This window comes from Schistocerca cancellata, chromosome 4, assembly GCF_023864275.1.
Source record: "Schistocerca cancellata isolate TAMUIC-IGC-003103 chromosome 4, iqSchCanc2.1, whole genome shotgun sequence".
Lineage (NCBI taxonomy): Eukaryota > Metazoa > Arthropoda > Insecta > Orthoptera > Acrididae > Schistocerca > Schistocerca cancellata.
Window position 1 is genome coordinate 55,724,811 of NC_064629.1, and position 15,855 is coordinate 55,740,665.

The following is a 15,855-nucleotide window of genomic DNA, read 5'->3' on the forward strand; positions in this document are numbered from 1 at the left end:
CATGTGTGTATGCAAAGCCTGTTCCGTCGATGAATACCACTTCCGAACCTGAATATTTCTCAGGGACAGCCAAGAACTGGCAGTGAACAATTGTGGGATCAACAAAATCTTTTGGACTAAAGGATACTTCGAGGCAAATCCAAGGTCGGGGCACAAGCCATCGATGAAGATGCTTTGTCTCCCTGACCAGAGGAAATGGTGGAGGAAGTTTCAGTTACAAACAGAGACACTTTAGGTGCGCAGCAATTATTAAACCCAGTTCTGGGTCACTGTTGTGGGAGGTGGAACTCCCTTTCAGGGAAAAGGACATGATGTCCGAGATGTTCAGGGAAACTAAGAGATAGCATATAGTGTAATTCAGCAGTTGCTGTTGGCACTTGAAATGTAATGGAGGGACTCTAGCCTTGACAAGTAGGCTATTTACAGTGCTAGTTTGGAAGGCTCCTGTCACAATTTGGACCCCACAATGATGAATGGGGTCTGGTATCTGCAATGCTGTGGGTGATGCTGAACCACTGGAAGACTTCCATAATCAAGACGGTACAGAATCTGGGCTTTGTAGGGCCGCAAAAGGGTACAGCAATCTGCACTCCACCTAGTGTAACTGAGGCAGTGAAGTGCATTGAGGTTGCGGTTTTGTTTTGTTTTGTTTTGTTTTGCTTTAGGGCACAAGAAACAACTGGGGTCATACGCACCCAAGTCAAAACTATAAAACACGAAGACAGGGAGGAGTTAAAAAACGACTATATGTCAGTCCCTATTGACATAATAGATGACGGAAAAACAGGCACATTGAAAAAGTGCTAAGAAAGACACCATACTGAAACGGCGGTCAAAAACTAAAAATTAAATGGCCATCACCATATTGCTTTGGTGGATAAAAAGTAAAATGCAGTCGACGGCCTGTGCATCATATGCCGAAATGGCCGGTAACTCAAGACAGCAAATCCACGCGGGAACATAAACGGTTAAAAAATGGGCATTCCATCAGGAAGTGGTGGACAGTTAAAACTTGGGCACAATGTGGACAAAGTGGTGGGGTAGCACCACTTATCAAATGACGATGGCTAAAAAAACAGTGCCCGATACACAGCAGAGTCAAAATAACCACCTCCCAGTGGGAGGGCTGAGAGAAGGTCATCCAAGCCGATGGGAGAGGCTTAGTAATCCTGAGCTTATTCCCACGAAGGAAGGACCATTTGCCATGCCAAAAGGGACACCCCAACTCCTAACAGACAGCAACAAAGAGATCATCGGAGGGAACAGAGGAACTCGCAGGTTGAGGTACGAGGAGTGCAGCCTTGGCAGCAGTGTCAGCAACCTCATTTCCTGGCAGACCGACACGACCAGGAACCCACAGAAGCATCACACTAGCTAGACCAAGGATTTTCCTGGACCCGCTGCACACACAGACTTTGAAGAGTACTTAATGAGTCTGAGCAGATGACACAACTGAAAAGGCTGTGTCACCAGATTCCGTGGCCCAATATAAGGCGATGAGCTCGGCTGTAAATACTGAGGAGTGTGCCAGAAGCCGATATCGAAAGACACGGGTGACAATGATGAAGGCACACCCAACCCCACCGTCAGTCCGAGAGCAATCAGTGTATACAAAAGTACTATCGCGAAGTTCCGTGCAAAGGTCACGAAACTGAAGGCGACAGACCGAGGCTGGAGTAATGTCCTTAGGAAGCAAATTAAGGCCGAGCTCAACACTGGCCATTTCACAAAGCCAAGGTGGTGAAGGGTTCACACCTACCGGAAAAGGTGCAGGTAGTGTGCAGTTCAGCCGCCAGAGCAAGTGCCGTAAACAGACTCCAGGAGGCAACAGAGAAGAAGGACGAACCCCATACTGATGATCAAAGGCATCATCACAGAAGGAGGCATAGGATTTGTGGCCACGCACGGCAGACAAATGGCTCGCATACCTGCCGAGGAGAAAGTCACGGCGGTAGGACAGGGGTAGTTCAGCAGTTCCAGCATACGGACTCTCAACTGGGCTGGTGTAAAAGACACCCGTGGCCAAATGGATGCCACAATGGTGGATAGTGTTGAGACAGCGTAAGAGGGCTGGAGGTGCAGACGTTTAAACGAAGCACCCACAGTTGAGTTTCAAATGGACAAGGGACCGGTACGGATGGAGGAGGATCGTTTGTACCCCCAGGAAGTACCATTGAGGACACATAGGACTTTGAACAGCGGGCTGCCAGGTAAGATATGTGGGAGGACCAAGAGTGTTTCCTATCGAGCAGGAGCCCCAGGAATGTCATAGTTTCAACGGAAGGGCAACAGGCCCAAGATGTAAAAATGGTGGGAGAAACCACTTGCGACACCAGAAATTCATACAGACGGTTTTGTCCGTGGAAAAGCAAATGCCACTGTCGATGCTCCAGGAGTAAAGACGATCAAGACAGTGTTGAAAATGCCACTCAATGAGACAGGTCCGTGGAGAACTGCAATAGATGGCAAAATCGTCAACAAAAAGGGAGCCGGAGATGCCCAGTGGGAGACAGGATATTATAGGGTTAATGGCGACAGCAAAGAGGACGACACTCAGGACGGAACCCTGTGGTACACCATTTTCCTGTATGAAGGTGTACGACAAGGCAGAACCCACATGCACCTTCAAAACTCGATCTTGTGCCTGAAGGAAACAGGACAGGCAGCCACAGAAGCCCCACATGTAACTCCAGCACGTTTCTTAGGCCTTCTCAAAATCGGAAAACATGGCCACAGTCTGGGATTTCCGCAGAAAACCATTCGTGCCATGAGTGGACAAAGTAACAAGATGGTCAACTGAAGAATGTCGTGCTCGAAATAGACACTGTGGATTCGTCAGTAAATGGGGAGACTCGAGCAACCACACCAGCCAGGCACGAATCATACGTTCCGTCACCTTGCAAACGCAGCTGATAAGAGAGATGTGGCAGTAGCTAGAAGGAAGGTTTTTGTCCTTACCGGGCTTAGGTATAGGAATGATGATGGCTTCACACCAGTGTCCAGGAAATGTGCCCTCTGCCCACGTGTGGTTGTACATATTAAGCAGAAAGTGCTTGCCTGTATGAGAAAGGTGTTGCAACATCTGAATGTGGACGGTGTCCGGCCCTGGGGCGGAGGATCGGGATGAACTGAGAGCATGATTGAGCTCCCTCATAGTAAAGGTGGCATTGTAGCACTCATTACTCCGAGAAGAGAAGGGTATCACCCGAGCCTCCTCTGCTCGTTTCCAATGGAGGAAGGCAGGGTGATAGTGGAAAGAACTCAAAATTTCCGCAAAATGGTGGCCCAAGGTGTTGGAGATAACAATACGGTCCATGATAACATTGTCTGCCACTGAGGCCGGAAATGGGGGAAGGGATCTCAGGCCCATAGAGCCGTCAGAGGTTGGCCCACGTAACAGAGGAAGGGGTGGAACTGTTAAAAGAACTACTGAATGAAATCCAGCTAGCCTGTTTGCTATCCCGAAGAACACGACGACATTTGGCATGCATCTGTTTATAATAAATGCAAATTGCCATCGTAGGATGATGGTTAAAAATGTGGAGAGCATATCTCTGCATGCGAACTGCATTGCGGCATGCCTCAGTCCACCAATGGACTGGGACACGAGTTGGTAAAGAGGAAGTGTGAGGAATGAAACATTCTGCAGCAGTAAGGATAATTTTGGTGAGACAGTCCACCTGGTTGTCACAACTGGGGAAATCTTGTTCTCTGAAGGTCGCCAGTCAGCCTTAGGAAGCTGCCATTTGGGTGTGCACACAGATGGGGTAGGAGTCAGCAAACGGATAGCACACGGGGAATGGTCGCTCAATTAGGTGTCAGAAAGAATAGACCATTCAAGATGAGGGGCAAGGTGGGCAGTGCAAAAGGAAGGTCCAAATGGGAATAGATGTGCATGGAGTCGCAAAGGAAATTGGGTGCGCCAATGTTAAGGCAGAGGAGGTTAAGTTGTTTAAGAAGGTCAGCCAAGAGGGCACCTCTCTGACAGGTCCTGGGAGAAGCCCAAAGGGGATGATGGACATTAAAGTCACCAAGTAACAAAAACAGGGGAGGTAGCTGCCCAATAAGCTGAAGGAAGTCTGCCCTGGTGACATCGAATGATGGAGGGACATAAATGGTACAGAGGGAAAATGTCAGGTGAGGAAGGAAAAGGCGAACTGCAACAGCATGAAGATTGGTGGTCAGGGAGATGGGTTGACTGTGAATGTCATCCCATATGAGCAGCACGACACCCCCATGAGAAGGAATGCCGACCTCGGGGGGAAGGTCAAAAAATGAATCGGTAAGAAATGTGAAAGCTTAAAGCGGTCGTGAGGGCGTAATTTCATTTCCTGAAGGCAGAGTACAAGGGGATGCTGCGATGCTAAAAGCTGCCATAAATCCTCTTTGAGGGACCGAAGGCTGTGAACATTCCATTGGAGGAGAGTCACAACAAGGAAGAGATGTAGGGGTGTCACCTCGGCAGCTGCCAAGTGACAGCTGGGGAAGAGTCGCTACTACAGGGCACAGAAGCAGAAGGATCCTGCTCCACGGGGTGCGCAGAAGCATCAGCTTGCTTGTGTGGTCAGTCTGTGGAGTCCAACACTGAAAAACGGTTGTTGGTGCGCACCGGCAACACAGAGGCCGCCCGGGCTAAGGTATCATGTAGCAACACCATCGAAGAGGATCTTCAAGTTGGCAAAGGAGAAGACCATTTGCCTTTGGTGGACTTCTTCGAGCCTTTCCAGTTAGAGGAAGTCTCGAGCGTTGTTTGGCTGGAGGGATGGAGGAAGTCTTCACAGGAGTACTCCTCCTGTCCTTTCCAGCCTACCAGTTGTGTAGGTGGTGGCTTCGCCCCCTGAGGTGAGAGTTTGACGGCTTGTTGCACAGCTGGACAGGGGGATCGCGAAGCTACCTTGACACTGGGCGATTTCACAACCTCAGAACTGAATTGGAGGTTGTATGTCTACGTGGCCATGTCCTTCATGGAATGAGGGGTAACAAGAACAGAACTATAGGTGCCAGACGGGAGAACACAGGATTTGTGACTAGAGGTAGCTTAAGAGCTACTGGGTAAGGCACTTTTTCCTTTGGCCGAATCTCTTGAACAGCCCGCTCATCAAGATACACCAGACAATCCCGAGAGGAGGCAGCATGGCCGCCACTGCAGTTGATACAGTGGGGAAGAAGGTGGACAATCGCCCTCAGGTGCATCCCTACCACAGGTGACAGATTTGGCTGAGTGTCGACAAGAACATTCTAGTGTGGTTGAAATGATGACACTGGTAGCAGCGCATTGGGTTCAGAATGTACTGTTGGACTGTGATAATTTCATAGCCTGCTTTGAGCTTGGCCGGAAGCACCACTATCAAAGGTGAGAAAGATAGTGCGAATGGGCACTAAGGAGGAATCTTCCTTTTTCATTACATGCTGGACGGCAGTGAAATCCTGACCAGAGGGGTAAGATTGGGTTTCGGGCTCCATTACACCATCGAGTAGCCTGATGTAAATTACACCACGGGAAAAATTCGAAGTTCTATGGGCCTCGATACGAACAGGGTAACCGTGGAGAAGCGAGGCAGCAAGCAGTTGTTGTGATTGAGAATCAAAAGTGGTCTCCAAAAGCAAAGAGCCCTTCTGGTCTCCAAAAGCAAAGTGCCATTCCGTAAATCAGGATTTCACAAGGCCAGCAATTGCATCAACACCTTTCTGAATAATAAATGAATTTACCATGGTGAAGGACTGACCGTCTTCAGTATGTGAGGCCATGAGGAACCGTGATGCAGTGGGAAGGATCTTCGAATCATTAGCCACATTCCATTTACGTTTTGTAGACGTGAAGTGGGAAGACGATTGACTCATCATGAGGAAATCCCCCACAATTGCCAGCATCTCCGATGGCACACTCCTTCCAACTGGGGGCCCCCTCCAAAGGGCGGCACACCTGCCTTACGTGATTGTTCACACCTCAGGTCACACCTCACGAACACCTGACAGAGGGACCAATCGGCAGTTTGGGAAGGTTACAGCTCAGGCAATCACCTCTCCCTGGTACTGGCCTGTGCCAGGGGGTACATGCAAACCCTACCTGTCGACCCAGGGCTGGGAATTACACGTTACCCTGTCACCTGTTACACACCAGACACGTGGACCGGCATTCAGGGGCACACAGGAAAGAAGAAGAAGAAGAAGAAGAAGAAAAATGAGGAGCCTCAAACACCAAAGCAGAGGAACGAGAAGAGAAGGGAAAAAAAGAAAGGAAAAGGGAGCGAGAAACAAATGTGAGACTGTTCGTATGTCAGCGGCAGAATGCAGATCATTCCCAATAATACCGCAGACATGTTTCCCAAGGAAGGGGGAAAAAGAATAGCGAGAGGATAGACACACAGCACAGAAGGGAAAAAATGCTGCAAAGACTAGGAACCTGTGGTAGCCGAGCACAAACCCGCCAAAGAGTGGCAGACCTCTGGAAGGGATGTGCATTCAGGTGTTGCAAGCACTTTCGCTTAAAAGTTGGCAAAGGTGGGGAAGCCACATCAGCCGGGAATTGAATACCAGTCTCAAAAAGCACTGTGTCTCAACTACAGGAAGTAAGTGATCAGCTAGGTAAAGCTCTGGGTGTGGGTATGCAGTACGACAACAACGTAAGTGCATGACATGAGTCTTGGATGTTGAAAACCGAAAGCCACGGGTTAACAGCCCGTAACTGCACCTTTCGTATGAAGTCCTGTAAGTGATGCTCAGCAACATCCATACTAGAGGAGCAATAATAAAAGTAAAAATTGTCAGCGTATAACGAGTGTGATATCTAAGACCTCACAGCCACTGCTAGACCACTGACGGCCATAAGAAAGAGGGGTACGCTCAGTACAGAGCCCTTAGGGATCCCGTTCTCCTGGATAAGAGGGTACTGAGTGAAGCACCAATCTGAACACAGAACATACGGTGCAATGAGATGTTCTTGACAAAAATTGGGAGTCAACCCCAGAGACCTCACTCACGCAACGCAGTAAGCATGTGGTGACACCATGTCATGTCATAAGCCTTCCATAGGTCAAAAGAGACAGCGATGAGGTGCTTACAACATGCAAAGGCTGTCCAGATGGTGGACTTCAGGTGAACCAAATTATCAGCAGTGGAGTGGCCTTTGCGAAAACTTCCGAGATGCAGCCAAAAGGTCCCGAGACTCAAGGAGCCACCACAGCCGCTTGCTCACCATGCATTCAAGCAGCTTACAGAGAATGTCGGTATGGTTGATCGGGTGATAACAGTCCATCTCTAGGGGGTTCTTACCCAGTTTCAGTACCAGAACAATCGCGCTTTCTCAAAACTGAGATGTAAACTCATCCTCGTTCCAGATATGATTAAAGAGGGTAAGGACATGATGCTGACAATCCACTGAGAGATGTTTCTGCATTTGGTTGTGGATGCAGTCTGGTCCTGGGGCTGTATCAGTGCAATGGGCAAAGGTACTGGAGAGTTCCCATTCAATGAATGGAACATTATATGGCTCTAGGTTGCAGATAAATGCATTTGCTCCACCCACTGTTTTAGGAGCTGAAATGTGTGGAGGGGAGGGGAGGGGGAAGGGGGGGGGGGGGAATTCCTCAGATGTAGATGAGTGAGCAAAGTGTTCAGTTACAGTGTTTGGATCAGTATAAATGGCACCATCTAAGGAAATACTTGGTACACCTGCAGGGGACTGGAAGCCATAGAGGTGACTGATTTTTGTCCACACTTGTCATAGAAGTGTATGTGATCCAATGGTAGAAATGTACCATTTCCAGGATTCTTGCTTTCATCGTTTTACAAGGTAGCGAAAGCAGTCACTGAGCAGTTTAAAGGCAATGAGGGATTCCAGTGAAGGATGCTGCTTATGGTGTTGAAGAATCCGCCTACGATTTCTAATGGCCGCGGCAATCTCTGGGCTCCACTAGGGCACCATCTTCCGATGATGGGATCCTGAGGAAGAGGGGATGCCTCAGTTGGATACCAAAAGAATGGCTGCCGTTGTATGCTAAAAAGCCACATGAATACTGCCTTGCATTGGACAGCTAAGGACAGGAGCAGAGGTGAACTCATCCCAGTCAGCATTACCGAGAACCCATTTGGAAGTGCATCCAAGGGAGCACCACTGAGGAAGGTACAGGAAGATCGGGAAGTGGTCACTAACACACAGATCTTCACGGACTCTGCAGTGGACAGATGGTAGAAGGCCAGGGCTGCGAAAGGAAAGATCAATGGTCAAATATGTTCCGTTGTGCCACATTGAAGTGTGTGGAGGCACCAGAGTTCAAGAGGCAAAGATCAAGTTGTACCAGTATAGTTTCGATGTCTTTACTGTGGCCTGCGATCATTGTTCCACCCCACACAGGGTTACAGACACTGAAATCGCCCAAGACTAGGAAAGGTTGGGGGAGCCGAGAGAGTAATTCAGACAGTAAATCCTGAGACATGACATCATCGGGAGGGAGATAAACATTACAGATGGTAAAATCCTGATATGCCCTTACCTGAACAACCACAGCCTCCAAAGATGTATCAAGCAGCACAAGGTATATAGTCCAGAACATATGTACAAACTCCATCTGACACCCTCTCCTCTCGTAGTCAGCACAATTCTTAAAATAACCACAGTAGCCACAAAGTGTGGGGGTCCAAGGTGCTGGAAATCACATTTCCTGGATGGTAATATAGAATGCAAGGTTTAAGTCCTTAAAAGTTGCCATAGCTCAGCTAGCTGGTGGAAAAATCCATTACATTTCCACTAGAGGATCAGACTGTCTGAATACTATAGGGGCATGAAGCGACCAGGGGAAGGGGGAGGGGGCAGGTTATGACCCAGGGTCATGCACAGCCACCAGCTGAGACATCAGTAGGCGTCCAAGGGAGCAACACTGAGGGAGGGACAGGAAGGTCGGGAAGTGGTCACTACCACACATGTCATCACATACTCTCCAGTGGATAGGTGGTAGAAGACCAGGGCTACAAAAGGAAAGATCAATGGCTGAATAAATTCTGTTATGCCACACTGAAGTGTGTGGGTGGTTCCAGAGTGACATAGGTTCTGTGGCACATTGTCTGAGGAGATCTGATGCCTCAGGGGCCACCAGGAACTCCACCTCGGGCACAGAAGGAGTACACGCTAAGTAAGATGGCACGAGGGCCACCGAAATTTCCTTTATTTTAGAGGACTTCATTTTGTCCTTGGTGTCGTTCTTCTTCTCCTTAGGACACAAGAGCTTGGAAGGTTTTGGTGAAGTGGTTTCAGGGACACAGGAAGAACGAGAAGTCCGACGGCCAGTAGCCTCTGGTTCCTTCAACCACTGGCTGGCATCTGGCTTTGGACCAGCAGACACTGTGGAAGGGAGAGTCCCGATGGACCTCTTCCTAGCTAGAGAAGCTGGAGGAGGATGAGGCAGCTCTGGCAGGGGGATGGGGACCTGTGTCCATGGAAGGCGGGAGCCAATGGTCTCAAAGTGAGTGTGGTGGATGCACCAGATGGGCCCTCAAGCACCTCGGGGACAGGCACTAGCCGGCAACTCCGAGGGTCAACTGTAAGAGGTGCAACAGAAGAAAGCATTGTCAACAGAGGAAGTGATGACACTGCAGCTGTAACATAAGATTGTGTCATTTGTATGAGACTAAGATTCTCACACTTGTTTTGGACTCTTTATATGTGAGTTTGTCCAGGATCTTATACTCCTAGTCGAAGGATCTCTTACGAGGATGAACATAGAGTTTCACATCACACCAGCAGACCCTCTCACACAACATATCACCCTCGAAAGCTACGATGAAGGTCCCGGTAGCAACTCTGTTTTCCCTTGGTCCCGTATGGACACGACAGATGAAATGCACATTCTGTCACTTTAAGTTGGCATACAGATAAATGTCAGAGTGCAAATGAAAATCCTGGCGAAAGATGATGCCCTGGACAATATTGAGTCTCCTGCAGAAAGTGACAGTCAGAGGAATGTCACCCAACTTTTCACAAGACAGCAGTGCCTGTTGCTGGACAGGAGATGTCATTTTAATCAGAAGGGAACTGCTCCGCTAGAGATGGCTGCAATTTCCCCACGTTCATCTTCAATGTGCTTGACACAAAATAAAGGCTTTGTGACCACAAAGGAGTTCCAATCGATTCTGGTACAGATCAGGTATTGGGGGGAGCATTTTTCTCCTTGTCTTCTAGTCCTATGTTCCTCACATGGTGTGGCTTGGGAAGGGAATGTGTAGGGATCGTATTTCGTTCCATCATACAAGGCCTTTCCATTTGAAGGGACTGCTGGGGCCGTGTAACAAACAGTGTGAAATAAGCAAGATGGTGCCACCCATGCCAAACAGGGGCTCTCACCATGGGCGCTACCCGGTTTCAGCAACAGCTACCTGGGCAGTAATCCACTGCTGGGAGTCCCTGTGCCCCAGTCACAATGGGCACATACTCCATGGCATACATGGGGATTGTGCAGCACAAGCACTAACAGTGCGATCCCTGCGTGGTCAGGAGGCTACCACCACACAATGGGATGTCTACCGTGCTGGGATTTGGGTGTACTACAACAACAGGAAGGAAGGTTACAGGGTGGAAGGGCACAGAGGTGGAGCATAGGAGCATATACCATAGTGGGCGACCTTCCCTGCACAACACGCATTTCTGTAAAATTTGGAAGAAATGGCAAGTCAAACCAAATAATAGGGGCCATATAATTGTTCACGGAAGTTGAAGATAGTGCCGGGAGTGAATCAAGATCAAACTCGTGAACCAAGTCCAAGCAGTGTTTGCACCAAAAGGACCATCCAAGAGGAGGTAAGTGATAGTCGAAGTTTATGTTTGCAGCACACAAAGAGGAAGTAGTGCTACAAAGGCTGTGGCCCTATGGTTGCCAAGCATGTACTCACTAAAGAGTGGTGAGCCCCCAAGAGGGCACTAAAATATAGCAAAAAGATGTCAATCTAGCATAAAATTTTGCCTCCATAATAAATTAAAACACAACACAGTTATCATATTGTATTTTCTCACCAATGTACAGCCAGTGCAGCTCCAGCAGCTCAGACCAGAATGCCAGAGTTGGCACTCATGTATGCGTGATGTGTGCTTGCTTGTGTGAATGAATGGTGTGTGTTTATCTTCTTCTGACAAAGACTGGGGGCTGAAAGCTGATGTGCAAGTGTCTTAATTGTGCCTGTCAGCAACTTAATATGTCATCTTTACAGTAAGCAGCAATTTATCTTTTACTTACATATTTTAACTGTGTGTGTCATGCTTCTGAGACAGGCTGCAAGCATTCTCATAATTTATACATACTCTGCTTGCAATTTGCATTAATATACCAACTTTTATCATCTATCACAGCAGACAATGGAGAAAAATGTCTCTATTGCTGCATGTTCTGTTTTGCTTCTTCCCGATCCTAATTACACACCACATAACGTATTCTGTTCAGCTTCAATCCACGACCTACCAATATCTTCAAATTTTCTAACGGCCCTCTAATATTTTCCACTGGTCTTCCAAGGACACAATATTTTCCACAGCACTTACACTCGCACATTTTCTGTGCCATGCATTCAAAAAGAAAAAGCACAGGACTGATATCCAGGATGTCTAACTTTTACTTCAATATTGTATGTTTCATACAGCAGTCTCTCACCTTTCTTCCATGATTCCCTATCATCTTTGCATCATAAAGACATTTTCTTAATATGTGTTTACCAAATCTACGAAACCAGTTGGCAATCTTCTAACATTCAAAGAAAAATTCTTCTGTTTCTTTTAGATTATTGTTAAGAAGTGTAAATCCACTTGCCACAATTCAATAAAAGAATTGGTGCTCACAGAACATCATTTTCTGTTTGTTTTGAGTAGTAAATGCAATATTGTGGTCATCAGCCAAAAAAGTTCTCCCAAAGTTCTTTTATAAGCCCGATAATTTTCTTTTAGCTTGTCTTGTCAGACTCTGCAGTCCAAATGTAGTTGGCATGAAATCATCATCATGAACAATTTTCTTAAAGAAAATCCAACTCATTTCTTCAGCAACATCAGGGCTACTTTCCTAAAGAGTTGCAGTACATATCAACAGTTATATTACAATACAGAATTGGATTCCTATTAAAATAATTATACTTGTCATAATTTGAAATGAACTATCCATTACCATGAAGAATAGTCTCATACCTGTATATGCAAAAGCCACATTTAGGAATGCTTTGCTGTTATCCTTCGTAACAAGCATGGCCTCTTGCATCAAATCTTTAAGATCTTTAGGGAGGAGTGTCAAATTTCCAATGACTCTGATTCGAACACCACGTTCCATTAACTTCCCTCTATTAAAAGGAAATTATCATCATTATTTGTAATTTATAATTTACTTAATGTATATTTTTGAGAAAAAATAATTATTATTACTTCTCATCCAACAGCCGCTTGAATTTCTGCCTTGCAAGATCCATTAGCCCCTCAACTTCCTCTGCCGTCCTTTTAAAGTTTTCTATGCTAAATGCATAAACTGTAACTTCTGGAATGCCAAGTTCTAAACACCATTGCAGAGTTTCTGCTAACTTGTCAAATCTGGAGGAACAAACAAAGTAATTAGTTATAATCGGCAAATGCCTATCCTAAAACAAGAATGTAACAACCACAACAAACAAGAACACAACAACCACAGCAACATCCAAAAAATTACATACAAAAGTGAGATGCTGCAGATTATGAGTGTGTACTGGGGAGAGATTGGACAGAGGGAGGTGGTGTGGCAGAGAGAGAGAGAGAGAGAGAGAGAGAGAGAGAGAGAGAGAGAGAAAGCCATTAGCTCTCCATTTTTACTGAATGATACAGTGACAAAAAGTGTGAAGTACAAAGACAGTGTCAACTCTTACATGGATAAAATTTAATTATACAAATGGAAGTGGCTGACCTGCATATTCAGTTCATTGCTCAAGCCCATGAGTACCATAATTTAAGAACTTCTTTGTGCTTCCTTTGAAAAGGATAACATCACAAATGATGACTTGATTATAAAATAAGCAGTCTCGAATAGAAATAGTATTTCTAGGTAATCAAACACAACGACACTTAGGGGGCATTATACTAGCTGCCACAATTTAATTTGAATACTTAAATATTCGGAAAAAGTAGAAACTTCAGCTATTCCTAGATAATGCATGAATACCCTCCTACTATACAAGAAAGAAAAATGTAAGTCTGACAATAACAAGAATAATAATCTTTATTTGTCCATTATAGCTTTACAGTCTTGGACGTTGTCATTTTCTGTACCTTTACAAAAATGATACGATGCCATTCATACAGTGGAACTTTGATTTTACATTCTCCGATTTACATTTTTTGCGATTCTATACCATAAATTTGCAGTCCCTATGAAAACCCCACAACAATGCTAAAAATTCCTTGATTTTAGATTTCTTCCTCATAAAGTTTACCTCAATTCTAAGTTATTATTCAATGTCTCCCTTGACTTCGTCCTGCTTTCTTCCTACTGACATTTGATGTGACTGAACAAGTTATAAGCGGCTCAAAAGACAGATGGTTCGCACCACAGGTGGTGGCAGAATTACAGGAATATTTTAGGCCATTGTGGAGAGAGGAGATGTGAGAGGGGAAATGCTGATGTAATCCATGATCGGTGTTGCCAACACAACATTCAGCTTCACCGCACAATTATGATACAACTACCTTTGGGTTGCAGCAATAATGGAAAAATAAGGCAGTTGACATTAAGCGTTCAGGACCAAATGAATGCATGATGCAGGGGACAAGCCAGCACACTTTCTTATGGCACTTATAACTCGGTCTTATCTTTTTGCATGTATTTCCAATTTATTGTATTCAGCAACATTCTCAATCATCAAACTCTTAAATTCAAACACTGAGCCTCAAAGAACATGCTCAGTAATAATCAAGGAAATTTAGACCATTTCTGGCTCGTGAAAATTTGTCGGCTAGTGACTTGTTAAGTCACCCAATAGCCAGCAAGCATTTTGTGAAGTTCTGAAAATATACTTCTTGTGCAGATGATGTGCTATGACGGAGATGTCACATGGAAATAGAGAAAGGGTTTTGCGATAGCACATTTTAAGTACTTTGTGTTCAAATCTGACATGATACAGTTGTAACAACTACATACACTACTCATGCATATACTTTGCACCACACACACACACACACACACACTCTGTAGCTCGTAAAGATTGGCAGCAGTGACAAGAAGGCATGAAGCGGAACTGTAGCACCTGTGCTTTCTTTCAAATTTACATTTTACACACTGTACAGAAATTCACTGAGACAACTTCTAATAAGCTTGTAATGTCAACTGGGGAAGTAAATTCATTTTTCCACATCTGTTTCTCTCACCAAGCCTGCAGTGAGCATATTAAGTCTGGCTCTTAAGAAAAGCATTAAACAGTTACAGCAATGGTGACAAAGTGTGTCATTAAGCAAATGTCCATATTTATGCTTATCGTTTAGCCATTTAGCTGCTGTGATGTTTTGGGTTAATTTCATGAATTTTTGCTTTTTTCTAGGTGACCCCAAAGTATGATCTCTCAATAACATGTGTTCTGAATGTATAATTTGTAGTCATAGCATGTTGGAAAACAGCTCGATTAACTTCTACCCAGATCCCAATCTCAATTTTTGACAAGTTTTTACTTACCATTACACATTTGTGATGTTTTGAGAACTGATGAAATTTATTACCACAAATTACTGTATAAAAATTGTGTTGCACATTTAATTTTCTTCACTTAGACAGATTTTATACAAAGTATTGGAGAGGACTGTGATTTTTAATCATATATGTGTTTTCGTTCATATAAGAGTGGTTTGAAAAGTTCTCAGAATCACCATGGGAGGTCAGCGCTAGTGCAACGACTTGTTCGTGTGCGACTGTTGCCTGTAAACACGTGTCACGTCAGTGGTCTTGGAAGAGAGCTGTGGCGGTGACATGGCTCTGTTGTTGCTCCCACATAATGATTTACGAAGATGGAAAAAAAAAAAAAAATCAAGATTCAAGAAATGATTAAGTACTTTGTAAAGAAAGGTACGAAAGCAAAGGGCATTCATGTTGATTTCCAGTATACACTGGGAGACTCTGCTCCTTCATATTCAACTGTTGCCAAGTGGACAAATGAATTTAAATTTGGTCGGGAGAGCTTAGATTTGATCTGCTCAGTGGTAGGCCGACATATGCCACAACTCCAGAAATCATTGCAAAAATGGACAAAATGGTCATGGAGGATCACCGATTGAAAGTGGGCAAAATTGCTCACGCTTGCCAGATATCATCTGAAAGGAAATATCACATTTTAACTGAAGAATTAGAAATGAAAAAATTATCTGCAAGATGGATGCCATGGCTCTTGACACGTACCCACACACACATGCCGCCACCATGGCAAAATTACACGAACTAAGGTACAAATTGTTGCCACACCAACCTTTTTCACCTGATATGGTTCTGTCAGACTTTCATCTCTTCCCAAAACTGAAAATTTTTCTTGGTAGACGAAGATTCACTTCAAACGAAGAAGTGATAGAGTTGACAACTATTTTGCAGGCCTGGAGGAAACTCATTTTTGAAATGGGATCAAGGCATTGGAACATTGTTGGACCAAGTGCATTAATCTACAAGGAGACTACACTGAAAAATAAAAAAAGTTTCAGTGATGTAAGTACTTTTCAACTTTTCAAACCATAATCGTTTTTTGGGGGTTTTAACATTTTTCTCCATTTTGGGTTTTTTAAGTCTGGACCACACGAATATGTCAAATAGGGGTTTCACTATATATACAAGTAGCACACTACAGTAGAGTCCCATTAATCCAAACTAATTGGGACTGGACCTTGTTTGGATT

The 15,855-nt window shown here is 45.1% G+C and overlaps 1 protein-coding gene across 3 annotated transcripts in view; it reads right to left on the reverse strand.

Moving 5' to 3' along the window:
* LOC126184865 (dehydrodolichyl diphosphate synthase complex subunit DHDDS) overlaps nt 1–15,855 on the reverse strand; it is a 55,769-nt gene that overhangs the window by 12,247 nt on the left and 27,667 nt on the right. For all 3 annotated transcript variants that reach the window (XM_049927481.1, XM_049927483.1, XM_049927482.1), the window contains exons 4-5: nt 12,389–12,550; nt 12,158–12,306 (exon numbers count right to left, since the gene is read on the reverse strand). In XM_049927481.1, the coding sequence (XP_049783438.1) occupies nt 12,158–12,306; nt 12,389–12,550 (311 nt within the window). The remainder of the gene's footprint in view (nt 1–12,157; nt 12,307–12,388; nt 12,551–15,855) is intronic.